Source organism: Dipodomys ordii, unplaced genomic scaffold (assembly GCF_000151885.1).
Source record: "Dipodomys ordii isolate 6190 unplaced genomic scaffold, Dord_2.0 Scaffold192, whole genome shotgun sequence".
NCBI lineage: Eukaryota > Metazoa > Chordata > Mammalia > Rodentia > Heteromyidae > Dipodomys > Dipodomys ordii.
Window position 1 is genome coordinate 3,169,492 of NW_012267408.1, and position 27,715 is coordinate 3,197,206.

General features: G+C 45.5%; 1 protein-coding gene across 2 annotated transcripts in view; it reads left to right on the top strand.

Moving 5' to 3' along the window:
* Positions 1 to 5,155: 5,155 nt before the first annotated feature.
* The window catches only part of Dctn1 (dynactin 1), a 28,489-nt gene continuing 5,929 nt past the window's right edge, over positions 5,156 to 27,715 (top strand). Inside the window, exons 1-18 of one of the 2 annotated variants that reach the window (XM_013034636.1) lie at positions 5,156 to 5,177; positions 15,564 to 15,809; positions 16,066 to 16,144; positions 16,469 to 16,503; positions 22,011 to 22,202; positions 22,788 to 22,985; positions 23,129 to 23,333; positions 23,407 to 23,485; positions 23,601 to 23,760; positions 23,866 to 23,970; positions 24,155 to 24,346; positions 24,438 to 24,554; positions 24,774 to 24,926; positions 26,320 to 26,480; positions 26,586 to 26,754; positions 27,026 to 27,094; positions 27,313 to 27,375; positions 27,485 to 27,634. In XM_013034636.1, the coding sequence (XP_012890090.1) occupies positions 15,582 to 15,809; positions 16,066 to 16,144; positions 16,469 to 16,503; positions 22,011 to 22,202; positions 22,788 to 22,985; positions 23,129 to 23,333; positions 23,407 to 23,485; positions 23,601 to 23,760; positions 23,866 to 23,970; positions 24,155 to 24,346; positions 24,438 to 24,554; positions 24,774 to 24,926; positions 26,320 to 26,480; positions 26,586 to 26,754; positions 27,026 to 27,094; positions 27,313 to 27,375; positions 27,485 to 27,634 (2,355 nt within the window). In that variant the 5' untranslated portion in view covers positions 5,156 to 5,177; positions 15,564 to 15,581. Of the gene's footprint in view, positions 5,178 to 15,563; positions 15,810 to 16,065; positions 16,145 to 16,468; positions 16,504 to 20,421; positions 20,814 to 22,010; positions 22,203 to 22,787; positions 22,986 to 23,128; positions 23,334 to 23,406; positions 23,486 to 23,600; positions 23,761 to 23,865; positions 23,971 to 24,154; positions 24,347 to 24,437; positions 24,555 to 24,773; positions 24,927 to 26,319; positions 26,481 to 26,585; positions 26,755 to 27,025; positions 27,095 to 27,312; positions 27,376 to 27,484; positions 27,635 to 27,715 lie in introns of those variants that run through there. The other variant, XM_013034637.1, reaches the window with a different exon arrangement.

Sequence of the window (27,715 nt, forward strand, 5' to 3'; positions counted from 1 at the left end):
GGCCGGCTTCGGCCGCCCCCCTCAGTTCTTCGGCCTGGCGGTGTGCGCCGGGCCCCGAGTTCCCCCGGAGCTGCCAGGCCCCTCCCTTCCCGGAGCGCCCGAGCCATTCCTGAGCCCGCACCGAGCCACAGGTTTCCAGTGGGCACGGGGCTGAGAATTCTGTCAGACGGAAGAAGGGAAGCGTGGGGGCCTGAGCGTGGGAGTCTAGATGGGAGTTCGGTGTGTATCCCCTGCCCCGGGGTCTGGCTTCGCCAGCGACACGTCCCTCGAAAAGTCATCTTTAACACGCCTCTCAACTCAGCCCCGGCTGAACCGCCCAGAGGAGTTCTGCGGTCTTAGAAGAGGCAGGGGTTTAGCACTTACCTAAGGCAGCGATGAGAGCATCCATCCCTTAATACTGTTTGCTACTCTGGTATCAAGTACTCAGGGTCAGAAAGTTTTGAGGTGCAGGTTGATATCCATTCCCTGATGTACTACCAAAGCTGGAGCTGTGAGATGTTAAAAGTGACAATAACTTAATAATAATTAACTTGTAAATATATGTACGCAGCATATATTCACCGTACATCGAAAACATTTTATGTATTCACAAGTAATATGTTTACAAATAATACATATATTTGTTTATATTTACAAATAAATTATACATATGTCATTTTGTGTATATAATTTCTTAAAATGTTGACTCCTAAAGTAATAACTATTCCCACTTTTTTTTTCCCTTCAAATGGAATTGCCCTTAGTCCTTCCGTCATGTTTAAAAAACGTCTTTTTAAAAGGTTGTCTTTGTTTTGTGTGTAATGAGGCTTTAGCTGGACTTTGAAGAGAGAGTGTGCTCTGCAGGTTTAGAGAAAACCCTGTAAGCAGCTGCAGTGGTGCAGAGATGAGACTGCACATGTTAAATTAGAAGCAAGGAATGAGATGTCAGTAAAAAAATGCTGGGCAAATGAGTATATGGACAAAGCAGTATTTTAGAGGATGTATTTGTCTTACTGTTGTGTGTAAAGTGATTGGAAATGAGGAAGGAGAGAGAGTCTGGCTTCACTTATCAGTAATGTGGACTTAGGCTGATGATACCTTTCTTTTATGTATAACACTATTGATTATAGAACTTTTCATGACATAATGTCATTTGATTTAATAATCTCTGTGAGGTAGGCACCAAAAATGATAAATGGTATGCCTTAATTTTCCAAGCTATTAAACAGCAGAGGGTAATACCAAGAAAGAACTGGTATGTTAAGCCTTACTGGACATGAGGGTATAAAGGAAACACTGTTAGGGAGAAGTTAAAATAGTTGAGAGAATCGTTAATTATACTATTGACAATGGCCCTTCTAAGCTTTGCTCTGCCAGCTCTATCATTGTTAGTGGCTGCCTGGAGTTATAAGTTAGGAGGGATTATTATAGTAGATTGATTTTCATGTTTCTTAGTCTGCCTGTAGTTATGGGGTATTTCTGGAGGACTTGTAATATCTGTCCCATACCAGGGGAAATGGAAACTGCCTCCTCAGAGCCCTCTGAAGAGATGAAAGAGGTGAAAGAATGCCTGGTTCAAATCTAGCTTAGAGTCTTTGTCATCTTGGAAATTCCGGGTTTGGCTCAGTATTACTTTTTTTTGAAATGTAGACCAGTACCAGTTGAGCTTAGGTTATAGACAGTCTGACCTCCTCATACCTCTTAGGAACTTTACTGTAACAGAGCATCAACACTGACTGCCATTTAAGCCTTATTAATAGTGTTGTTGTTTTTTTAAAATCTACATTAGGGCCTACTCTGTGGTTCTTTTACCCTAGAACAGCTTGGGTTTTAGTGTCAATACCAAATTCTATAGTGTCTGAGACTGCCCTTGCACTTAGAACTTAGTTTATTAGGCTCTTATCTGGAGATGAAAGAGCAGCATCTGCTGGTGTGTGTGTGTGTGTGTGTGTGTGTGTGTGTGTGTGTGTGTGTGTGTGTGTGTGTGTGTGTGTGTGTGTGTGTGTGTGTGTGTCTGGAGATGAAAGAGCATCTGCTGGTGTGTGTGTGTGTGTATGTGTGTGTGTTATGTGTGTGTGTTATGCCCTGCTCTAATCCCTTCCCTCTGTTCTGTACATCATTTTTAAGAGTGAAGTTACAGGTTTTTTTTTTTAATTTTAATTTTTTTTTCTTTTGGGCTCGGTCGTGGGGCCTGAACTCTGGGTCTGGGCACTGTCCCTCAGCTCTTCAGCTCAAGGCTAGTGCTCTACCACTTGAGCCACAGAGCCACTTCTGGCTTTTTTCTTTTTTCTTATGTGGTGCTGAGGAATCGAACCCAGGGCCTCAGGTATGCAAAGCAAGCGCTCTACCATTGAGCCACCTTCCCAACCCTGTCAGATAGTTTATATGCCTATAGTCTGCTGTTGGTACAAGCTTCAAGTACTGTGTTCAATGCTTAGATACTGAGTTGGCTAAAACTATCCTGAAGGAATCATGGTAGGACTGAATGGACAGTAGATCAAATGTATTGTAATGGAAATATATCCAGGGTGCTGTGTGAGGACAGGGGAGGGAATGACTATTTGTGCATGGAGAAGTTGGGAGAAGCTTCAGGAGAGATGATTATTGAAGGATGAGAGGAGAATAGTCCTAGTGACATTTGAAGGGCAAAAGAAAACTCTGGAACCAAGGCAGAGATAATTGAGCCAGGCTCTGGTGGCTCACACTTGTCATCCTAGCTATTTAGGAGTCTGAGATCTGAGAATCTAAGCCTCTGTGGATCTCCTTCCCAGGCAAGAAAGTCCATGAGACTCTTCAGTTAACTACCAGAAAACCAAAGTGGAGCTTTGTCTCAAAGTGGTAGAGCAATAGTCTTGAGAACAAGCTCAGGGACAGTGTCCTGGCCCTGAATTCAAGCTGTACAACCTACCAAAACAAAAAGGAGCAGTAATTGGTGTGACTGGATTAATACTTAAATCACCTTTTTTTTTTTTTTTCTTGAGACAAGGTGTTGCTTTATAGTCCAGAGTGGCTTAGAACTCTGAATCCTCCTGCCTCATCTTTCTTAGTGCTAAGATTGCAAGTGTCTGACAATCACTACTTGCAGCCCTGAAGTCAGGTTCTAAGTAGCCTGTAGTGCTCTGCTAAGAAGATTTAATTTTGTTGGCAGAAAAACCCCTGGAGGGTTTTAGACAGGGGAGTAACATGGCTATATTTTGAGAAGTTTAACTTTGGAAATAGACTGAACAGGAGAATCTAGAGGATGGTTATTAGAAAACCATTATAATACTATAGACACAGTTGGGAGACTGGTAATAACATAGAAATGGTTTGGAGCTGAACTACAATTGTATCAGTGGGGAAGGAGAGGAAGGGACACATCTGAGAGAGGCTATGGGGATGAATTAACCTGATTAGTGACCGATTGTGGAGAACAAGGGAGAAAGAGTTGTTGAGGATGATTTGTTTTATTTTGGATGGATGGTGGTTCAGTAGCAAAGAGGGACTATAGAAGAGGGATTGTTTTTAAGGGGAGAAGATAGCAAAAGTGTTTGGACATGTTGAACTTGAGTAATCCCTGGCATCAAACAGAGATGTGGGCCTGAAGTTCAGAAGAGCTCTCTGCTTAGGGTTGGAGTGTGTAGGTAGTAGTTGAAGTTATGGGAGTTGATGAGCTTTCCCAGCCACACTTATAGAAGGCTGGAGGTAACACAGGAGAAGAGGGATTGGTACATGAGGTAAGAAAGAATACTGCCCAGGAAGGTAGCAAAGAGAAAAATTCCAGGGAAGGGACCCTTCAGTTGCTGCAGGGAAGTACAACTGAAGGCACTAGAGAAAAGATGATTGCTAAATCATGTCCTCAGAGGAGAGTGGAAGGTTTGGTTTGAAAAGAAGGGGGCACTGTTTCCTTTGAAGTAGAATGATGTAAGAAAGTAATGAGTTTAGGAAGAAAGAAACAGTGATTGATGTAGATTATATCTACTTTTACAAAGGAATTTTTATCTAGCAAGCCAAGTTTTCTTTCTCAGCAAGGCTATGCTGAGGGATAGGGGTGCTTGTGTGGATTCCATCAGGAATAGACACTTAAAAGTGGTAAAGGAAGCTGGAAACAACTGTTAAGAGGAAAGAAAATAATTTAGATAAGCTCCCAGAAAGAATCTTATATTTACAGAAGCTCCCAGATGGAACCTTACATTTACAGGTGTCCTTCTTTCTCATAATAATCACAGCTATATCGGTCTGGGAAGGTGGCTCAGTGGTAGAGTGCTTGCCATGCATGCCTGAGGCCCTGGGTTCGATTCCTCAGCACCACATAAGCAAAGAGAAAAAAGCCGGAAGTGGCGCTGTGGCTCAAGTGGTAGAGTGCTAGCCTTGAGCTGAAGAGCTGAGGGACAGTGACCAGGCCCAGAGTTCAGGCCCCACGACCGGACCAAAAAAAAAAAATCACAGATATTTATTGAATGCTTCATACCAAACACGATTTTAAGTGCTTTTTAGGCACTCTCATATAATTTTTTTTACAACAGTCCTGTCAGACAGGTACTGTTCCAGTTTTATAGGAGGGGTAATTGAAGCATGGAGGATTACTTTGGTTTAGTATTTATGTTTGATAAATATATATCTGTAGATGAGATTCCTTCTCTTCAGGCATCAGAGAAGGAAGGAATGTAATCAGAACTCCCACTTTCTGGATCTAAGGAGGGATACTCATCATGACAGTCTTTGAGCATCTTGGTGGAGTAGAGAGGCAGGGCAGTGCTGTCACTGTAGCTGCTAGCATTTTTCAAGTACCTAAGGAAACTGCAATACTGGAGTAATTAGCATCTTAACTAGATGGACAAGTGACAAATGGTGATTTGCTAAGAATTGAAGGCTGATACTGTGAATAAAAAGAGAGTTCTTGTTCCCATCCTTATTACCTGAAATACTGAGAATGTTTTCTATGAGTCAGTTATGGGATTTGGCAGACATATAAGCTTTATATAATAACATAATGATTTAATTTACCTTGTGTGTTTTCCCAGTTGGTGAGATAGACAGGTAAGTTGTATATCTGATTTGAATGGGGAGAATGGTAGGATAACATGGATAGAGGAGAAATGGACTTACCTATTTTTACTGCAGCTACTGGAGCATCGTTTTTCTGTCCTTCCTCTTGAGGTTGCCATGGAGACGCCTTTGCATGGTGGTTTGAGGAGACTGATTTCCATTATGATCAGGTGATGACGTGGGTTTAAAAAGGGAAAGGACAGAATGATCTGCTTCTGGGGAGTGGCCCGTGAGCTGGCCAAATGGCAGAGCCCAGCACAGCTGAGGTGGCTGTGGCTTTGTTGGCTGCTTTGGCTTTTGCTGAAGTTGTGAAATGGTGCATCTCTTTCTTTAGAGCGCAGGCTCAGTGTTTCTTGCTTGCAGGGTCCTAGTGCCAGGAACTTGCTGGTTGAAGGGGAGGAATTATCAGGAACTTCAAAAACAGCTAAGTGGCATTCCTGCTACCACTGGGAGAATTGCTGTTTGGAATACAGGAATGAATACCTCATGTCTTCCTGAAGAAGTGCCATTGTTGAAAACAAGTGGGGTATATTTTGTAGCTTTTCTTCCTGAAAAAAAGTAAGCCTGGAAGTCTTTGGCTAGAGTCACACTCAGATTGGTAGTGGGGGGGGCGCAGACATTTTGGGGGAGAATGAGTAGTTGGAAAGGTCCTTAAATGGAAAGAAATCCATTTAGAGTCTATCTCTTACCTTCATGAAATCTGCAAAACAGATTAGAGTAGGACCTAGGGTCAAAATGCTCTGTACATACCATCTGCCAGGTTCCTGTAGGTATCTGAAATCCAGTTTCAGTCTCCAAACCTCTTATTTCCCATCTGAGTAAGTAGACTTTTCCCTCTCCTGCCTCCTAAGAGGCTTATGCCCACCTTTTTTTCTTTCTATTAGTGTGTTTAGAGAAGTATGAATTTTCCCTGTTGTCAGATTGCTTGGGTTTCAGACCAGGCAGTTTCATTCCTCTTGGAATGAGATCAGGGAAAGCAGATAGTTAGGTTAGCCAGGTATCAAGGTTTGATGAAGTGAGATGAGATCTAAGTATCAAGGGATGCTGGGGCACCAGGCAAAGCAAGGTTAATGTTTTTAGATCCTGAAGCAATGGAAAAGAGGCTTTGTATCCTCACTTCTTTCTCCATTCACCCACATCTATTTATTTCCCTAACATTTCCCCCCAGACTACTGGTAACTTATCAGATACAAAAAAGTTTTTCCATCATTTCTTCCTAATTTCTAAGCATTTTAGCAGTATTTGATATCATTGGGGAGAAAAAGGAATTAGAAATTCAAGGAGTAGGTAATTAGGAGGCTGAGATCTGGGCATCATGGTTTGAAGCCAGCCAGGGCAGGAAACTTGGTGAGACTCTTAGCTCCAGTTAATCACCAGGAAAAACTGGAAGTAGTGCTGTGGCTCAATTGGTAGAGCACTAGCCTTGAGTAAAAAAGCTCAGGGACAGCACCCAGGCCCTGAGTTCAAGCCCCATGACCAACCCCCCCCTCAAAAAAAAAATGCAAGGAGTATCTGTTGTCTCCCTGGCCAAGGGAACATGTAACTCAGGAGAGTACTAACCTATATAACCAGGCTAGGTTTGAGAGACTCAGTTCTATCACCTGTAGAATGGAGGCAATGGAATCTGTTTCAACTGTAGCACAATTTGTTAGAAATATTTTAGGGGACTGGGAATGTGGCTTAGTAGTAGAGTGCTTGCCTAGCATGCATGAGGCCCTGGGCTCGAGTCCTTGATACCACATAAATAAAATTAATAAAAAAAATTTAAAAATTATTTTAGACTTTTTTTTGTGTGTGTGTATGTATGTGGGTACTGGGGCTTTGAACTCAGGGCCCAAGGCATTGTCTGGCCTTTTCTTTCACGGCTACTGCTTGAGCCACAGTTCCACTTCCAGCTCTTTTTGGTGGTTGAGATTTGAATCTCATAGACTTTCTTACACTGGTTGGAAACCAATTTGAGGATTGCTTCCAACTGCAGTCCTCGGATCTCAGCTTCTTGAGTAGCTAGGATTATAGGCTTGAGACAGTGGTACCCAATTTCTTTCTTTCTTTCCTTCCTTCCTTCCTTCCTTCCTTCCTTCCTTCCTTCCTTCCTTCCTCCTTCCTTTTTTTTTATTTTTGCGGGGGTGGGGGCTTGAACTTAGACCTGGGTGCTGTCTCTGAGCTTCTTTTGCTTAGAGTACTCTACCACTTGAGCCACAGTACCACTTCTGACTTCTTCTGTTTATGTTGGTACTAAGGAATGGAACCCAGGGCTTCATGCATGCTAGGCAAGCACTCTTTCACTAAGTCACATTCCCAGCCTCTCTCTTTTATTTTTATTTTAATTTAATTAATTTATTTTCTTGTTCGTCGTGGGGCTTGAACTCTGGGCCTGGGCACTGTCCCTCAGCTCTTCAGCTCAAGGCTAGTGCTCTACCACTTGAGCCACAGTACTACTTCCAGTTTTCTGGTAGTTATTGGAGATAAGAGTCTCATGGACTTTCCTGCCTGGGCTGGCTTTGAACTGCAATTCTCAGATCTCAGACTCCTGAGTAGCTAGAATTACAGGCATGAGCCACTGGCACCTGACTTCTTCTTTCTTTTTTAATTGTGAAAATACCGTACAGAGGGGTTACAATTACATGGGCAAGATAATGAGTACATTTCTTATCAAGCATTGTTGCTGCCTCCTTTGTTTCCTCTTCGCATCCCTTCGCATCTCCCCCACCTCCCAATTTTGTAAAGTTTGTTTTTCGACATAATGACTTGTATGTCTCATTGTTGCGATGGGTCCACCTGTATCCCTGTTTAAACGATGTGTTTTTGCCCTTTTCTTTTTATTTTTTTGACAATGCTGATGACTTAACCCAGGACCTTGCACATGCTAAGCAAGTGCTTTATCACTGAGCTATATCACCACCCCTGTTTGAAATATTGTACTTCAAGATGATCAGCATGTTTATATGTAGTTAAAGGACTAGTGTAGAGATTGCACATATTTTTATTTAGTTTCTCTCAGTAGTTAATATCTTGTGAAACGATAGCACATCAAAACCAGGACATTCATATAGTCAAAATTCTGGACAGTTCTCTCACTTAATTATTTCTTATGTTGACCTTTTAGTCTTATGTCCATCCCCCATTTTCCTTAGTCGTTAAGTATTGGCAGCCACACCTCTTAGATTCATATTTGAAGGAGAATACATATGTTAATATACCCAGTTAAATTTGCCCTAGAGCAAGCCCTAAAAATAGTAAATATTTTCTCCCAATATGCTCAATTTCCCTTTTCATTTCCTCTGTCAATATAAAAATAGTAAATATTTTCTCCTAATATGCTCAATTTCCTCTTTCATTTCCTCTCTGTCAATATTTTGATCATCATTCTTAACATTACTCATGCTTAGACACTCTATAGTTTATTTACTTAGTAATGTATGCACTCAACTGGGAGAGAGCAAAGGAAGGGGTGACATTATTATAAGTCATTACTTATGAAATGGCAATCCCTCTCTACAGCACCTTAGTAATAACAAACATATAAAAATATATGCCCTCATTCATCTGTCCATTTATCCTTGCGACATTTGAGTTTCTACTGTTTGTAAGTCATTATTGACGTACCTTTTCAATAATGATGAAAACATTTACAATTTATTAGCATGTTGTTTATCCCAGATATTGTGCTAATAATTTGTGTTATTCTTTACAATATCCCTGTGTGGTATCATTATTTCTACCTTTCTTCAGATGAGGTTAGTAAGGTTTGGAGTGTTAAATATCTTGCCCAGAGTCATATAGATAAGGAAACAAGAGAACCAAAGCTGAATCTAGGTTTGTATCTGAAGCCTATGCAGTTCTGCTCTTTTCTCATGTCTGATCTAGGACAGGGTCTTCTTGGGTGCTATCTCTGAATTGTCCCCTTTCTTCTTTCTAATGACCCTGGTTCAGAACCTCCATGTCCAGTGGTGCTGTGGCTCAAGCGGTAGAATGCTCGCCTTGAGCAAAAGAGCACAAGGACAGCACCCAAGCCCAGAGTTCAAGCCCCCGACTGACCAAAAAAAAAAAAAAAGAAAACAGAACCTCCATGTCCATTATTGCAGCAGTCTCCTTGCCATATTTGGCTTCACCAAATTGCTCCTGCCTCAACTTGTTCTTGCATGTACTTCCAGTTTGATCTTACTACAGTAGTTCATTCTGCTACTCTACTGTTCAGGAAGGATACTAGCTTCCTATTGTTACTGGGTTAAGTCCATCTGTCTGCCTGATGTTAAACTCCTGCCTATTCATACTTACCTCCTAGTGCATCTCAGTGTGTTTATTCAATAAATATTTCTACAAGTAAAGGTAATTAGATCATAAAGAGAATTAGTGGGGTCTACTTTAGAAAGCTTGTAGTTTGATAGAGGGTTGATAGATGGGTTCATCTAGAATTCTTCATTCTACCTCAGCTAGTAGCAGAGTATGTCTCTACTCATATTTAGAACTTACAGTGAATACTTTGTAGACTTGTCCTCTTCACATAGCCAAAAACCAAAATCAAAACCATGATTTAAGGCATACAAGGTACCCCCTTTTTTTGTTTTCCATTTCCCATTGTCCTGTCTGAAATTCCTATAATATATAGTAATGTAATGATTTTATTTTAAGATGCATGTACCATCTAGTCCCTTTTCAGGTAATCTTTGGACCTTAACAGCTTTGGTACTTTTCTGTTTTTGCTTTTGGTGGTCCTAGGATTTGAACTCAGGACCTCATACTGGCTAGACAAAGGCTCTATTACTTGAGCCATATCTTCTTTATTTTTCAGGTAGGGTTGTTTGCCTGGGCTGGCTTCAGACCATGATCTTCTTACCTAAGGCCTCCTATGTAGATGGAATCACAGGTGCATACCACTACTTCTGGCTTACTGACTGAAATGGGGTCTTGTTAACTTTTACAAGGGACTATCTCTGAACCATGATTCTTCTGATCTTTGTATTCTGAGTAGTTGGGATTACAGGCACGAGTCATTTCCTGGCATAGCTTTATACTTTTTTAAAAAAACAAGTTATTCTTATGCGTTTTATCTTATTTGAGCCTATCATTACTATAGACATGGCAGATAATTATTCTTATTTATAGGATGATGAACAGTGTGTGTGTGTGGTAAGTTGTTAGGCCATTGTAGATCTGAGCTCTTTTGATTTTTTTTCTTTTTTTTTTTGTCAGTCGTGAGGTCTGAACTCTGGGCCTAGGTGCTGTCCCTCAGCTCTTCAGCTCAAGGCTAGTGCTTTACCACTTGAGCCACAGCACCACTTCTGGCTTTTTCTGCTTATGTGGTGCTGAGGAATTGAACCCAGGGCCTGCCTCATGTGTGCAAGGCAAGCACTCTACCACTGAGCCACCTTCCCAGCCCTCTTTCGATTTTTGAAGGCAGTGTGGTCTAGAGAACAGAGAAAACAGAGATATGGGTGGGAACAATGATGGGTAGGAGAAAGAGCTGTGGGCTCTGGGTCAGATTTTGGTTCCAGTTATGTTTTTTACTCTTGTGTAACTTTAGAGAAGTTAGGTCCTGCTAGTTAGTATTGTTCCTGGCCTACCTCTGTGGGTTTACTGTAATGCCCCAGTTATGCTGATGACAACATTTTTCTTAGCTTTTACCAGGTACTTTCTAAAAGCCAGATACTGTCCTAAAAGTTTTACCCATAATGTTTCAGCTTGTCACAGCACTTGAGGTATGTTATATGATCACGGATATAGAAATTAAGGCACAATATGTTAAGTAAGTAGACCAAGTTTATGTGCTACCTAGTGGCAAAGCCAGGATAGCAGTCTAAGTCTAGAATTGGCACTGATAGTGTGCGCACACGTGTGTGTGTGTGTGTTGGTACCAGGGCTTGACCTCAGGGCTCTTGGGGTTTTTCTATTCGTGTTGGCTTAGGGTCTACAGCTCTTAGCCTGAGTAGCTATGAGCCACCATTTCTTAACCATTATAGACTAGAATCCCTCTGGACATGTGAGGTCCAAGTTGCATGGATCTGATTACTCTGCCCACCTGTGTAATGATGAATATGGAAGGGTTGGGCCTAATCAATAATTTGTAGGGGAGAAGAGGTGGTTTCCTAAGGGTTCTGGATAGGATTGAACATATAGAAGCTGTTTGGGGACTATATTTGTTGTTGGAGGCACAGCTCATATGGTGAAAAAGCTGTATGAGAGTCTAGCCTAGTACTGGTAAAGTTAGAAGGGACTGAGATGTCCTGGGCTTTAGGTTATAAGAGCAAGGTGGGGTTTTCTGCTACTCTTGGAGTTCAGAGCCTGATCTGTTACAACCACCAAAATGGGGAAGGATAACTATGACAACCTTTGCAAACTTGTGTGTGTAGGGGTGGGGAGTGAGGGATGTTGTGTTCTGTAGTAGTTGACTTTTTTGTTCTATGTGTGAAGGTACTTCCATTATTGCCCTTTCTTTGCTCCTTTTTTTTTTTGGTCAGTTGTGGGGCCTGAACTCTGGGCCTGGGTGCTGTCTCTTAGTGCTTCAGCTCAAGGCTAGCACTTGAACCACAGTGCCACTTCTGGCTTTTTCTGCTTATGTGGTGCTGAGGAATCAAACCCAGAGCCTCATGTGTGCAAAGCAAGCACTCTACCACTGAGCCATCTTCCCAGCCCATTAATTTAATTTTTTTTTTTTAAGATAAGGGCTGCGTTTCCCAGGCTGATCCATAATGCTGGATCCTCCTAGGATTACAGGTATTGGCCACCATACCCACCGTGTGTGTGTTGTGTGTGTGTGTGTGTTGTGTGGTGCTTGAACTCAGCTCCTGGCCACTGTTCCTGAGCAATTTTGCTCAAAGCTAGTGCTCTACCACTTTGAGCCACAGTACCACTTACCCTTTCTTTGCTCTTTATATGGCTTGGTTTGAGATTGAAACTTAGATTCTCTAGGTTTGGACCTTAGTCCAGAGTTTAAAGAATGAGTGGAGTGAGCAGAGCACCAGGATGTGGGGTGAGAGACCCTTATGCATTTGTGTGAAGGTCCTAGGCAGTGGATTTTTTTTTTGTTTTAATTTGTGTGTGTGTGTGTGTGTGTGTGTGTGTGTGTGTCGGTTGGGCTCTGCTGGGTGTTGTCCCTCAGCTCTTCATCTCAAGGCAAGTACTCTACCACTTGAGCCACAGCACCACTTCTGGTTTTCTGAGTGGTTTATTGGAGATAAGAGTTTCACAGGGAGGGCGCTGGTGGCTCACGCCTGTAATCCTAGCTACTCAGGAGGCTGAGATCTGAGAATCGCGGTTCAAAGCCAGGCCGGGCAGGAAAGACCGTGAGACTCCTATCTCCAATAAACCACTAGAAAACCGGAAGTGGCGCTGTAGCTCAAGTGGTAGAGCGCTCGCCTTGAGCTGAAGAGCTGAGGGACAGCGCCCAGGCCCAGAGTTCAAGCCCCATGACCAACAACAACAAAAAAGTCTCACACGGCCTTTCCTACCATGCTGGCTTTGAACTGCGGTCCTCAGATCTCAGCCTCCTGAGTAGCTAGGATTACAGGTGTGAGCCACCAGTGCCTGGCTGGTTTTAATTTTTTTAATTGTTATTAAAGGGGCTGGGAAGGTGGCTCAGTGGTAGAGCGCTTGCCTTGCATGCCTGAGACCCTGGGTTCGATTCCTCAGCACCACATAAGCAAAAAGAAAAAAGCCGGAAATGGCGCTGTGGCTCAAGTGGTAGAGGGCTAACCTTGAGCTGAAGAGCTGAGGGACAGCGCCCAGGCCCAGAGTTCAGGCTCCATGACCGGACCCCCCCAAAAAAAAGGTTATTAAAAAGGTGATGTACAGAGGAATTAGAGTTATGTAAGTCAGGTAAAGACTTAAAGGTGGCTCAGTGGTAGAGTGCTTGCCTAGCATGCATGAGGCCCTGGGTTTGATTCCTCAGACCACATAAGCAGAAAAAGGCAGAAGTGGCACTGTGGCTCGAGTGATAGAGCACTAGCCTTAAGCTGAAGAGCTGAGGGACAGTGCCCAGGCCCAGAATTCAGGCCTCACGACCAAAAAAAAAAAAGTACATTTCTTTTGGACAATGACACCCTTTCCCCTGCATCCTCCCAGTTTTTCCCTCCTGTCCCCACCCACGAGTTGTGTAGTTCATTTTCAACATAGTACCTACCAGTGAGTGCCACTGCTGCATTTGATTACCCTTTGTCCCTTTATTTCTGGGCCTCCCCTTTAGGCACTGGACCTTTTTTTTTGAAGTGTCACTTGATGCTTGTGGGCCTGCTGAGGCCTCTTACCCTAGAGAGGAGAGGGGGACAGTGATGATGAGGGGATACAGGCCAGGATGAATTTTCAGGACTGTGTTTCTAGCCCTAGACAGTGAACTGTAGAGGTGAGTGCTGAGGGTTTGTGGGTGGGCTTGTCCCTTGGTCCTTGCTCCTCTTTTCTGGCCCAGGTGAAGCAGGGGGGCACTAGGACCCAGAGGGTAGTACTGTTCCTGACAAGTCTGGAGCAGCACTAGCGCAGAGTGAGACTCATCAGCTGGCAAGCAGGATTCGGTATCTCTGGTTCAGGAATCCTCGGGCAGCAGAGGGGACTTGCTTCACAGCCCCCATCATTGCCCTCACCCCTAGCCGGGTAGGGTACCCCACCTAGTGAGGCCCATGGACTGGGGAGAGCTGTGCCTGACGCCTCCTGTGTCAGCCCATAAGGGCCCAGCGCCCTGACCCTCCTGCCTAGGTTTCTGCCTTTTCTCTCTGTCTTTGGCTGGCTGGGGGAGGGGGTAGAAGCCAGGTGAGCAACATGGCCCAGAGCAAGAGGCACGTATACAACCGGGTAAGTGGCCCTAATTTGGGATGGCTCTGGGAAAACTGCTGGAGAAGGCCTGGGTGCCTGTGGACATCATTGCTGTGGGGGCTGGGACTCAGCTGGGGGCACACATGGACTAAAGACTGCTCCAAAGCCCTGACAGTCTGGACAGATTTCCTTTCCTAGAGTTGGGCCCTAAACGGGGACTGTCAAAGCCTGTCTTCTGACTCCAGTTGGCTTTCAGGCCAGTGGGGGTCCAAACTATTCAGGGACTCAGAATGGGGCAGATGGTCAGAAAGGACTTCCATAGAGCTGCTTTGTTGTTTGCCATTTGTCCTCTCTTCTGTCTGAGATAGAGTCTGTACCACTGTTGAGTCCACCTGGTTTGGAGAGGCTCATTGGGAAGTTGGGGAGAGTCTTAGAGGTCCAGCCTTGGTGTCAGTGGCAGTTTTCTTTATTGTCAGGTCCATGAGATGTGCCCTAATGTCCTGGGTATAGTTTGTGTTCTTGAATTCCCTGGAAGCTATGCCCTTACCTTCCTGGGTGTGCTTTTCGGGAAAGGGAGTTAGGAAGTGACAGGTTTGGAACTGTACTGTCTCGTCGTTGCTTCTCTCAGGGTTCTTTTCTGATGCCAACTTGGGGGTATCAGAATGGAGCCCTTTGGAGTTATTAGGATCATGTCACTTTTTCTTGCTCCATTTATGTTTGCTGCAAGGCTCCCTGGTTCATGGAGCTGCTATTGCTAAAAATGGCTTAGGTGTGATTTTCTTAAATCATGGGCGGATTTGGGACCTAATTGCAAATACATCAACAGCTGAGAGCATCCCAAGAAAGTGTCTTACTTTATCCCTTTGTTTTGTCCATTTATGAAGTGATAAGACATGCATTTGAACCACTGGGCAGAGTTTGAGGACAATGTGAGGGACAAATCTGAGCTACCTGATTTACTTTTTATGACAACAAAGCATTGGGGAAGGATTTCCAGAGTTTGAATGGTAGAGAGCAGACAGAACAGGACAAAGGCCAGGAAGAAGGGAATTGATTGACTGAATGTGCTGTAGTGCAGCATCAGGAGTATTGTGATGGGTGTGTGAATGGGAGTCAGATCATGAAGGAGTTGTGGTAACTTCAAGGCCTGCGAGGAGGCATCATAATATATCTGTGAAAGGAAGAGGCTTAGTTCAGTGTGGTGTACATCTGTAATCTCAGGACTCAGGTGGCTGAGGCAGGAGGATCAAGAGTTCAAGTCTAGCCTGGGCTATCTAACAGATCCTGTATCAACAGAAAAACAAAAATAAACAAGAAAAAAGTGAGAGAACCACTCGAATCCCAAGGAATACAGTTGATAGTTGAGAAGGAAATGAGATTCTGTAGGGCTGCCCACTGAATCACCTGTCTTCCAAGCTCAGGGTTCTGAGTCAAGGCATTGGGTTGTAGGAGCCTAGTCTAAATTATTATTTGCATCTGCTTATTCCTCTTCTTGGGGGCAGTGCTCCTGAGAAAGCAGTCATATGGTGACATTCACAGATCTATCAATGAATTCTGATTTGTTATAACATTTAAACATAAACTCTTAAAAATCCTAGATGATTCCAGATGAGTTTGACATCTTAGGAAGACATATCACTGACATTTTTCAACGAGGAATTTGTAGGCTTTGCTCATTCTGAGGATGGTGTTCAAGGAATGACTCTGGTCTTTTTTCAGCCCAGGATTCTGGCTAAGGCGTTTCTTATGCATTAGGATGCCATCCTTGACCTAGGCCTCTAATTGTGTATGCTTTTTGTGTGTCTTTCTTTCAGACGCCCAGTGGCAGCAGAATGAGTGCAGAGGCAAGTGCCCGGCCTCTGCGGGTAGGGTCCCGTGTGGAGGTGATTGGAAAGGGCCACAGAGGAACTGTGGCTTATGTTGGGGCCACACTCTTTGCCACTGGCAAATGGGTAGGCGTTATTCTGGATGAAGCAAAAGGCAAGAATGATGGAACTGTCCAAGGCAGGAAGTATTTTACTTGTGATGAAGGTCATGGCATCTTTGTGCGCCAGTCCCAGGTATTTACCCCTTGCGTACACATGTGTATGTGTGTGTTTGTGTGAAGATATCTGTTGCGTGTGCAGCTGATGTGTAGGTATTTCCTTTTCCTTGGTGGGGGATAAGCTTCTGGTGGGAGAATGGGAGGTAGCAGGGAGGGAATATTGGAGATTCTTCCTAGGGAAGTTGCCCTGTATACCAGATTGCTTGTGGAGTAGGGTGGGACCTATATAGCCTTTTTTGAACAGGCTATATTGATATATTTTGTGGATTCAGATCCAGGTATTTGAAGATGGAGCAGATACTACTTCTCCAGAGACACCTGATTCTTCTGCCTCAAAGGTTCTCAAAAGAGGTAATAGCCATCCACTTAAGTTGCTTCCTCATACCCAGAAGTCCCCAGCCCTTCTTCCCATAATGAGGGGCCATAGTGGATACTGAAGTTTTTCTATAACCACCATAGTCCCTTTTTATAGCTCCTTACCCTACTATGGTTTTACTCTTTTTTTTTTTTTTTGTCGGTAGTGGGGCTTGAACTCTGGGCTTGGCCCTGTCCCTGTGCTCTTCAGCTCAAGGCGAGCACTCTACCGCTTGAGCCACAGTGCCACTTCCATCTTTACTATGATGTTTCTTGTCTCTACCCTGTTATACAAATGCACACTTTGTTTGTTTTCTGCAGAGGGAGCTGATACAGCGGCAAAGGCCAGCAAACTGGTGAGTGGTTTGGGAGTGGGAGTAGGGAGTAATATGGATAGATGGAGGGAGGGAGACCAATCCTAAAAAGGTAGAAGCTGTAGGAGAGTTTGAACTGCTTCAGTCTCTCTAACCTCCCTGAGAAGGAAGCTTTCTGTGTGTAAGTTGATCTGTTAGGGTTAGAATAGTAGTAGTAGGGGAAAACTGTTAGGTTCTACAAGTACAGAGTTAAATGGGATTGAGCTGGGGATGATAGAAAGAACAAATCTGACCCCAGTAGTATAGTCAGCTTCCTACCTTCTGGTATCCAAAGATACTAAGACCTAAAGGGTTTGAGGGTATGGAAAGGTAGCAGATAGAGGGGGACATTCTGTTCACAAATGGAGGGTGGAATGAGCCCAGTTCCTTTCTGTGTGTTTTGGCTGTATATACAGAGGGCACTTCCTAACTCTCCTGTGCCACTCCTCTTCAGTGTTGTGAGGTGGTCTTTAGCTTCTTTGGGCCAGGGTGTGGATATCCTAGACGCTAATGTTTGAGGGACTCCTTATCTTCCTTTGCCCAGAGCTTAACCTTGAACTGAATCCCCTTCACCTATTGTCTGTTTACATTTGTGTTGCTATTGAAGCCTATGCCCAAGATGTCTGGCCAGCTAGCATAATGTCATGTCTGTCCTTTTAACTTTGCCCTTTCCTACTCCTAATGCAGCGGGGACTGAAGCCTAAGAAGGTGGCATGTTTACTGTTTGTGCTTGGGTGGGTGGGAGTCAGTAGCCCTCTACTCCTGTTGTCCTGCATGCCATTGGGCTGCTGCATGCATATGTATATGTAACCTTGGGGCTGGGATGGCCAGAGGAAATGGCAGTTTTGCTTCTAGAGTTCCTGGAAGAGGGGAGCCAGAACATCAGGCTCAGTGGTTAGGCCCAAGTAACATTCATTAGAGATGATTTCTCCCTACTCCAGACTCCTAGTTAAGAGTCTCCAAACAAATGACTGTAAATAGCAACAACATAAAATAGAGCATTTACTGGCTTATGATAGGTCTCCCTTAGCCAAGGTTGAGGGTGATAGGACAGATTGAAGGAATGGGGCTAAGGAAAGTACTAAGTGAAATAGCTGTGCAAACAGGCAGGAGGCTATAGAACAGAACACAGGAAGAATAGTTAGAAAGCCACTGGGTCAAGATGGCTACAAATTTACACCTCTATTCTGCTCCATTGCTCTTTCTCTGCCTCCTCCTTCATTAGGTTGAGGCCCACCTCTCGCCTATTGCAGTGGCTCAAATGTGCTGCCTCTCTCCCTTCCATATGGACTTTAAAAACTTAAATTACTGCCATGACCACTTCCACTCCCCAACCCTTACCTTGGTCCTCTGCCCAAGTTGTTTCTGATGTGCACGTGCCTGTCTGAGAGTATGTACAATGTTATTTCCTTGTTGCCAGCCTGTTGCTGGCCTTTCTTATGCTGCATGGAATGCTGCTGGATTGGGGCAATGGGAAGGGAGATGGGGGAAAATTCTCCCTTTTGACAAATGGTGGGAGATAGGTTCTTTATTTGGAGTCTTGACCTGGTGAAGACTACATACTGGAACTTTGAATCCTGAGTCCCAGCTCTAGATGGGAATGGGGATGTAAGGAAAATAAAGCTCAAAAGGATGCTGGGCCCATTCTAGGCTAATAGAAACTTGGCTTTCCTTTATTTTGTCTTCTGGATGGAGCTCTCATCTCACCTCAGGCCCCTGAACAGAGAAGAACATGAAGCTGCTATCTGAGATCAATGGAAGAGTTCTGGCTGCAGCCTAACTTAACCCTGTCAGGGGCCTAAAAGGCAAAGCTTAGCCTAAACTACCTGGGTTCAGTACCTTCTTTGCTCATGGTAAAAAGTGTCCTCACCCTACCTCCCCCCCCCCCATATCATCTGTGCCAGTGGGTCTCTTAAAGCAGATCACTTAGCCAGGATCCCTGCTCTTTTCCTATGTGGAAATGGGAGCTACATCTGGAGCCAAAAAGAATGCTTTGAGGGAGGGCCAAAGAGAACATAGATGTCACTGCAAAAATACTGAATCATTTTTTGAAAGCCCTTTCGAGTCAGGCTCAGAAGAGCCCAACACTGTCATTAGAACTATATCCCTGACAGATTGTTCTCCAGGGTTCGTTGATTACTCTGTGTGCTCTTCAGAGCAGAAGCTGGATGGAGGGTTGTGCTCTGGTTTTGTATTTCTGATGAGAGACAAGGGTATTGCCAGTATGTGTAAAAGAAGTGGATTTGATGCGATTGTCAGGAAAGCAGAGTGCAATTATGAAAGAGATTGGTGGAGCAGGGAGACCTTCATTCCTGCTCACTAGCCCTGGTCCCATAAGGTGCCATTTCTGGGCCACCCCAGCCCTGTTTTTGTGGAGCAAGCTCTTGGGAGTGGGTAAGGGAGGGAGGACGGAACTAGAACCTGATCTTTAGAGGAAGTGGAAAGGCGGGATTTGCACAGGACTTTGTCCAGTCATGAGGAGGAGGAGGAGCCACTAGGGCCCTGGGTGGTTGCTAGGTGACTGTGGAACAGTGGCTCCACCCCTATGGAGCAGAGGAGGGTGGGTGCATGACGTCAGATGGAGCTGGTGCTGCGGCCACTGAGGCTGCCATCAGCCTAAGCTGGCAAACTGGGCCGGGCACTGGTCTGGTGTTTGCTGGAGCTTGGCTGTCCTGCTGCGCACCTGAGGGGGGCCCTCTGCGTCCCAGCAGCAGTTTGTAGGCTGGGAAGCCGCTGGCCTGGAAGCTGAGGCTGTATTGTTGGGATTTGATGCACTAATCTCCTGTCTCCGCCGCCTCTCCCTCTGTTCGGTCTCTTTCCCTCCCTCCCTTGTCCGTCTTTCCTCCCTGTGTTTGTCTATCCTCTTCTCTCCTTCCTTCTCTTACCTTTCCTTGCTTTCTGTGGTTTTCTGCAATGATGAGACAGGCACCGACAGCCCGAAAGGTACTCTTGCTTGCTCTGGTCTTGCTGCCAGGTTGCCAAGGCAATGGTGGCAGCTGGCTGCTGGGGTGGGGGTGGGGGCTGGCTGACTTTATTCTACCTGGTTGGGGGAGGAGGTAAGGGTAGAGGGTCTGGGAGAGGTGTGTGTCACTACTGTGCCCCACTTCTGAGTGTATGCTCCCTACCTTGCTAGCTTTGGTCTCTGAGTCTGTGTTCCAGGCCTGTATCTATAGCCTCACAAGCTTAGGTTTTAGCCCACCTTTACAGCCAACAGGCTTGGGGAGTTTCCTGTGATAGAGCCTGAAGAAGCTGGCTCAGGCATCTCAGTGCCTGTAGCAGGCCTACCTGCCTCACTCAACCTGCGCTAGAACCACTCTTGGTTGTTGTCCCAGCATTCCCCCTCCCTCAGGGTTTGTGTCAGGGATTTTTTTTTAACCATGGTGGCATGGAGATCCCAAAATAGTCTTTGACTAAAGCTATGGATGCTGTCCTGTGCAGGTATGGAGATAGTCTTCTTGGTCTCAGTATTTCCTAGAAACAGACCTAAGCCATGATTTGTCTTTGCCAGAGTGATAAGATACTAGGCAACTCTTAGGGAGTTGGAGCTAATTGCTTATTTACCACCTTGTGGTAACCCAGAGGATTTCTGAATTTGGTTTAGGACAGTAGTTTTTCTGTGCTGCTGCCTACCCCTACTTCCTTCTTTCAGCTGGGTGGGGTTATTTTTGCTGAGCTCTGTGCTTCTAGCAATGCAATATTCATAACCCTGACACTTGAGCCCTCTGTCTTAGGGATGGGGATTGTTGTGGGTCTGGTGGGGTAGGGGGAAAAGGAGGGAGGGAAATAGTGCTTAGGATCTGATCTCACACTTTTGGGTTATATCCACTCTTGTCATGGTGGTGATTGCTCCCCTCTATGAAGTCTAGCACTTGGAGGAAGAGAGTGACCTGGGAAAGCCATTGGGAGTAGTGTCTGGGTGGGGCCTCAGGGGAGGAGTGAGAGAGGTTGTTCACAGAAGGATTGATCTATGGAGACCTTGCCAGCTGCTGCATTTGATCTCTGTGGCTCAGCCTAGGAGACAGGACTTCTGGGATTTCTAGAGTATCTGAAAGGGTAAAGCCTGCAAGGGTTGGACAAAAATAGCAGGAACCAAGGGGAACAGGAGTTCTGAGTTCCTAGAGTAGGAATGCCATGATTCAGTGGACGGGAGTTGGGATGGGGGCTGAGGGTGGTGGCTAACTGCAGCCTGTTTCCATTATTACTTCTGCTCTCACTGCTGTCCTTTTGCTGTCTATCTTTCTGCCATTATTCTTTCTTTCCTGACTACTTCTCCTCTGGCTCCTGTTGTCCAGACCACAACTCGGCGGCCCAAGGTGAGAATAAACAGTCCTGTGCAAGCCACTGCTGAGTGTACAAACATTTTGGCATGTGCATGAATGTGGGCATGTGTAGTAGGACGTAAAAGTTGGTCATAGTACATTATGGGTTCCCTTTGAGAGAGAGAGGAGCTTGGAGTTGGTGATCAGTCCTTTCTAGGAAAATGGCTTCCAGCTATCAGGAGGATAGCTGAGCCAGTAGATTGAGTACAAAAGAGAAGTGAGAGAGATTATGGCTAGCCAAGACAGGCTTTCTTGAAGAAGGTAATTTTGACCAGTTTTGAGGTAAAGCACTTGGCACTGTACAGTGTGAGAGTAAGGAGAAGAGTATGCCTGTGAAAGCTTTCGGGTGGCAGTATCTGTGGGTAGCATGTTGTTCCTAAGTGTCAGGAGAACTAAGGGGATTGGCTCTGCTAGGAAGACTTCTGGGCAGGCCTGACCGCCCCAAGGCTTGGGGCTGCAGGACAACTGCTCAGCCTTTATTCCCATTCTCCTAGTCCCCCAGGGGCCTGAGTAGTATTGTCTTGGGGGAGTAAATACAGTAGGTTAGCTGTACTTACCTTGCTTTAGGAGGGAGTCTAGGGCTACAACTTTCACCTTGGCCCTTTACATAGATCATGGGAGGGTGATTCAGCATGACTTCCAGAGTAGAGATGGGCTGCCAGGGCTAGAGGGCCAGCCCTCCCAGTTTTAGCTCATCCTTCTCTGGGAACATGAAAATCGAGAATAAACTCTAATCTGTTCTTTTTCTCTGGGAATGACATTGAAGCACTTTTTTTCTCCCTGGGGAGTTGGGCACAGACCCAGAGCAAGGATGGGACTGGGCGTGTTAAGAAACTGCTGATCACAAATGGGTCACAGAAGGGAGTTCTGGGGAGTAAGGGATTCTGCTCTAAAGGTAACACCAGAGCTAGGAGGAATGTGCTGTTCATTGCCAAGGGAGGAACCTTCTAATCTTCTGTCTTTTCCCATCCTTTCCTCCCTCCCTCCGCCCCCTGTCCTTTTTACTGTTGCTTTTTGACGGTATCATTTTCTGTCTTCCATCTACTGCCTCTGTCCCCATTGTGCTTTCATATTCTTCCTGCACTTTCTTTTCTCTGACTCCTGCCCTTGCCATATTCTCATACTGTCTCTCTCCCTTCATCTCCACTATCCTCTGTTCTTTCTGGACTACCCCTACTCTCTCTCGAATAGCCCACTCGCCCAGCCAGTACTGGAGGGCCTGGAGCCAGTAGCTCCTTGGGGCCTTCTGGTTCAGCATCAGCAGGTGAACTGAGCAGCAGTGAGCCCAGCACCCCAGCTCAGACTCCACTGGCAGCACCCATCATCCCCACACCAGCCCTCACTTCTCCTGGAGCAGCACCACCACTTCCTTCCCCCTCCAAGGTAAGAACTGGAGTTGAGTTAGAGGAGAATCAAGATACTGGGGGCTGGTGACTCCTGGCTGGGTGTCGGAAATTTTCTGGGGCTAGGGAGGACTTGGAACTTGATTAGAAAGAGTGGGTGTATAGGGGTATAACATATGGATATCTTGCTACTGGCCAAGCTACCTTTTCCTTTCTTACTGTTCTTTCACACTTTTACTCTGCTGGTTTCATTTGTTTGCCACTTGGTTTTGATGCTGGGGCTAAAAATGTTTGCTGGGTTTTTTTTTTTGTTGTTGTTTTTTGTTTTGGTTGGTTGTGGGGCTTAAACTTTGGGCCTGGGCACAGGCCCTCAGCTCTTCAGCTCAAGGCTAGTGCTCTACCACTTGAGCCACAGCACCACTTCTGGTTTTCTGGTGGTTAATTGGAGATAAGAGTCTCATGGACTTTCCTGCCCAGGTCTGCCTCCTGAGTAGTTAGGATTACAGGCGTGAACCACCAGCACCTGGCTATACACATTTTTGTCTTCTCTGCTCCAGCTAAGCTGTATTGGGGAAGAGGGATGGGCTATGGTATACACACAGATGCTGGGGCTTCTCCTTGGCAGGAGGAGGAGGGGTTGAGGGCTCAGGTACGGGACCTGGAGGAGAAACTGGAGACTCTGCGGCTGAAGCGGGCAGAAGACAAGGCAAAGTTAAAAGAGCTGGAGAAACACAAGATCCAACTGGAGCAGGTGCAGGAATGGAAGAGCAAAATGCAAGAGCAGCAGGCAGACCTTCAGCGTCGCCTAAAGGAGGCACGGAAGGTGAGATCAGGATGGATGAAGGGGGTACCTGGGGAGACTGAGGGCTCTGAGGAGGTAAACTGGAAACTAGGTTGGAACTTGTAGCACCCTGTGAATAAAGGCAGTGTGGGGCTCCTGCCTCATCCACCAAATCCCTTTACCAGGAAGCCAAAGAGGCTCTGGAGGCAAAGGAGAGATACATGGAAGAGATGGCAGACACTGCTGATGCCATTGAGATGGCCACTCTAGACAAGGAGATGGCTGAAGAGAGGGCAGAGTCTCTGCAGCAGGAGGTGGAGGCCCTGAAGGAACGTGTGGACGAGCTTACCACAGACTTGGAGATACTCAAGGCTGAAATTGAGGAAAAGGGTAAGGCACACAGAGCTACAGGGGCCAAGTGGTAGGGTAAGACCAGCCTGAATATGTTTATGCTCTTTACCAGGTTCAGATGGAGCTGCATCCAGTTACCAGCTCAAGCAGCTTGAGGAGCAGAATGCTCGCCTGAAGGATGCCTTGGTGAGGTAGGCTTCTCCTCGCTGCTTGGCTTTGATGCTCACTCTGCTGCCTCCAAATGTGTTAGAGCACCCATTAGCCTGTTAGTGACCAACGACACTCTGTCTTCTTTCTTCGCCACAGAATGCGGGATCTTTCTTCCTCAGAGAAGCAGGAGCACGTGAAGCTCCAGAAACTCATGGAAAAAAAGAACCAAGAGTTGGAAGTTGTGAGACAACAGAGAGAACGCCTTCAGGAAGAGCTGAGCCAGGCAGAGAGCACCATTGATGAGCTCAAGGAACAGGTCTGGGAAGCCTAGCTCACCCCTGTCTGATTCTCCTGTTGCCACTTCCTCCTTCTCTAGACACCTTCCAGCAGCACTTCTTCCTGTGTCCTCTCTGTTACACAGGTTGATGCTGCTCTGGGTGCTGAAGAGATGGTAGAGATGCTGACCGACCGGAACCTGAATCTGGAAGAGAAAGTGCGGGAGTTAAGAGAGACTGTGGGCGACTTGGTAAGAGAAGAGCAAACTCCTGATTTCTGACAATAGTGGAGTGTATTTGGAAGGGATCTGCTGGGAGAACTTGACATATGACCCATGACCTTTACTCAGAGTGTGTGATAAGGTAAATCATCCTGGCCCTGCTCCGTGTCTTGACCCTGTCTTTGCTTTCCCCCAACTACCTTGTGGTATCCAGGAAGCAATGAATGAGATGAATGATGAGCTACAGGAAAATGCACGTGAGACAGAACTGGAGTTGCGAGAGCAGCTGGATATGGCAGGTGCCCGGGTGCGGGAGGCCCAGAAGCGTGTAGAGGCAGCTCAGGAGACAGTTGCAGATTACCAGCAAACCATCAAGAAGTATCGCCAGCTGACTGCTCACCTACAGGTACCAACTTCTTGCCATTGCTGCTGCTCTTGCCCTTTCTCTGTTTGTGATCTCCTTAGAGATGCAGTTTTGCCTCACTGTCTGTTCCCAGGATGTTAATCGGGAACTGACAAACCAGCAGGAAGCATCTGTGGAGAGACAGCAACAGCCACCTCCAGAAACTTTTGACTTCAAAATCAAGTTTGCTGAGACTAAGGCCCATGCCAAGGTCAGGAAAGTGGGTGGCCTAAAGGCCAGGATGAGTGTGCCTCTGTTCTTAACAAGTGTGGAGTTCCGAGCTTCAGATTTTTGAGGGGGAGGAGGTTCTTTGTGTGGTAGTATGGAAGAATATAGTCCTGGATTTGTCCCTAGAGTAAGGGATTTGGTGAAGTAAGATATGGTAGTTCTAGAAATTAGATCCCTCTTTTCCTCCCTGTGTACCTTATAGGCTATTGAGATGGAATTAAGACAGATGGAAGTGGCACAGGCCAACCGACACATGTCCCTGCTGACAGCCTTCATGCCTGACAGCTTCCTTCGGCCAGGAGGGGACCATGACTGTGTCCTGGTGCTACTGCTCATGCCTCGTCTCATTTGCAAGGTATATTACATGTGCAATAAAAATCTACTGGACTTCTCTGAGCCAAGTGAAAGTAGTCATCATCATTTCTTCCCACAAAGAGTTTGAGGTAGCAGAAGTACATACTGTCAATTGAGTTACAGATGAAAATATACAGTGTCCATGTTTATGGATTCTGCACTGGATTCAACAAGCTTGGTAAGAGCAGAAACCTCTTCTCTCCTACTCACTGCTGAAGCAGGACAGTGGCTGGCCCTGAAGGCTTTTTTTTCCCCCCTGGCTGGTCCTGGGGCTTGAACTCAGGTCCTGGACGCTGTCTATGAGCCTCTTTATGCTGAAGGCTAGTGCTCTACCACTTTGAGCCACAGTGCCTGGTTTTCTGGTAGTTAGTTGGAGGTTAGAGTCTCACAGACTTTCCTGCCTGGGCTGGCTTTGAACTGTGATCCTCAGATTTCATTCTCCTGAGTAGCTAGGATTCATAGGTGTGAGCCACCAGTGCTTGGCAAATTTTATGCTTATTCATTTAAGTGATTTGTCTTAAAAATTTTGGAAAAAAATGTATTTATACTGAGTATGTATAGACTTTTTTCTTGTCATTCCCTAAGCAATACAGTATAACAATTACTTATATACCATTTATGTTACATTAATCCAAAAAAAGTCTTTGCTGTTACATTAAATATTAAAAGTAATCTAGAGATGATTTACAGTATAAGGGATGATGCACATAGATTATATGAAAGTACTATGCCATATATAAAGTATATGAACAGCCATATATTATTTGTGGGAGGTTTTTTTTGCCAGTCTTGGGGCTTGAACTCTGGGCCTGGGCACTGTCCTTGAACTTCTTTTTGCTTAAGGCTAGCACTTTACCACTTGAGCCATAGCGCTATTTCTGGCTTTTTCTGTGTATGTGGTACTGAGGAATCAAACCCAGGGCTTCATGCATGCTAGGCAAGCACTCTACCACAAGCCATATTCCCAGCCCTATTTGTGGGAGTTTCTGAAACCAATCAGATAACTTTCCTTCATAAATATTTTTTATGAAAAAAAAGTTAAGTTTCTTATGAGAGCCCAGCTAGGGATCTGATTTAGAGTAGGGCAGGATGAGGAATAACGCTTAAGCTGAGGGCCCAAAGGTTGCTAAAAGTAGATAGGAAAATAATTGGCAGAATAGTGTTCTAGATGGAGAGACAGCTTTAAACCAGCTTTTAGTCCCACTGTCCATTCATTCTCATTCCTAATCTTCATAAGCGCCTCACATCATTACCCTTTTCCCTAGTGAGACTTGCTGCTCATCTATCTGCTTTCTCTCGCTCTTGTACTCCTCACATAGTTGTTAAGCTATCTCCTGAATTCCTGGGCCTGTGTTCTCCACCCTTTGCTCAAGTCCCTGGTCTTCTTCCCACAGGCAGAACTGATTCGGAAGCAGGCCCAAGAGAAGTTTGAACTAAGTGAGAACTGTTCAGAGAGGCCTGGGCTGCGAGGAGCTGCAGGGGAGCAGCTCAGCTTTGCTGCTGGGCTGGTATATTCACTGAGTCTGCTGCAGGCCACACTGCATCGTTATGAGCAGTAAGTGACTCCTGACCTCCATGCCAGGGCCATGGGTTCAGGATTAACTGAAACTGAGTTTGCTTGGAAGACCTTGGCTTCACAGAGCCCTTCTCTGGTCTCTAGTGCCCTCTCTCAGTGCAATGTGGATGTGTATAAGAAGGTGGGCAGCCTCTACCCTGAGATGAGTGCCCATGAGCGCTCCTTAGATTTCCTCATTGAGTTGCTACACAAGGATCAGCTGGATGAGACTGTCAATGTGGAACCTCTCACCAAGGCTATCAAGTACTACCAGGTCTGGGGCGAGAATTCATGCATGGGGTAGGTGGGAGGGAAGCTTTTGCATAAGGGGAGTTATTGTCAGTGTATTCAAGGTTGCATGTCTTAGGTTGGCTGCTTTTGGCCCAATTTACTCTGAAGTGTACTTGTCTTATGATGCAGTTCCTTGGAGGTTTTGGATATTCTTGAGACCCATAATGGCCAGGACTCAAATTACAGTTTGGGAAGGACTCCTCCTATCCTTCCACAGGCTAAAGGCTCTCTGTTTCTTTATCATCCCTCCTCAGCATCTTTATAGCATCCACCTTGCCGAACAGCTAGAAGACTGTACCATGCAGCTGGCTGACCACATTAAGGTGAAGTGGTGGTTAATCCTATTATAGGGGGTTAGAATAAAGGATATTAATCCTGGAGGGATGTCATATAAGACTGTGGAAGGGTCATCATAGCCAGATCAGGCAAGTTGGAAGATCCTATATGTGGATGTCAGCAGAGGGGAAGGCTTCTTAGAGATGATAATGTGGGCAGAAAGGCTCCTATTGGAGATTAAGACCATATGTTTCTATCCCCACAGTTCACCCAGAGTGCTCTGGACTGCATGAGTGTGGAAGTGGGGCGGCTGCGTGCCTTTTTACAGGTGAGGGCACTTCTAGATTTGTGCAAGTTCCTTTTCTTTTTTATTACCTACCTCACTCCCAGCCTTTATGCTAACTTGGTTTCTCATCCATTTCTTATTTCCTGTGTAGAGTGGGCAAGAGGCTACAGATATTGCTCTTCTACTCCGGGACCTGGAAACATCATGTAGTGACATCCGCCAGTTCTGCAAGAAGATCCGAAGGCGAATGCCAGGGACAGATGCTCCTGGGATCCCAGCTGCTCTGGCTTTTGGACCACAGGTTTATTGCTCCAAGTGTAGAAGGGCAAGAAGCTGAGTAGAGCTAGGAGGGGGCTAGCATATTAAGACTGGATCTAAGGCT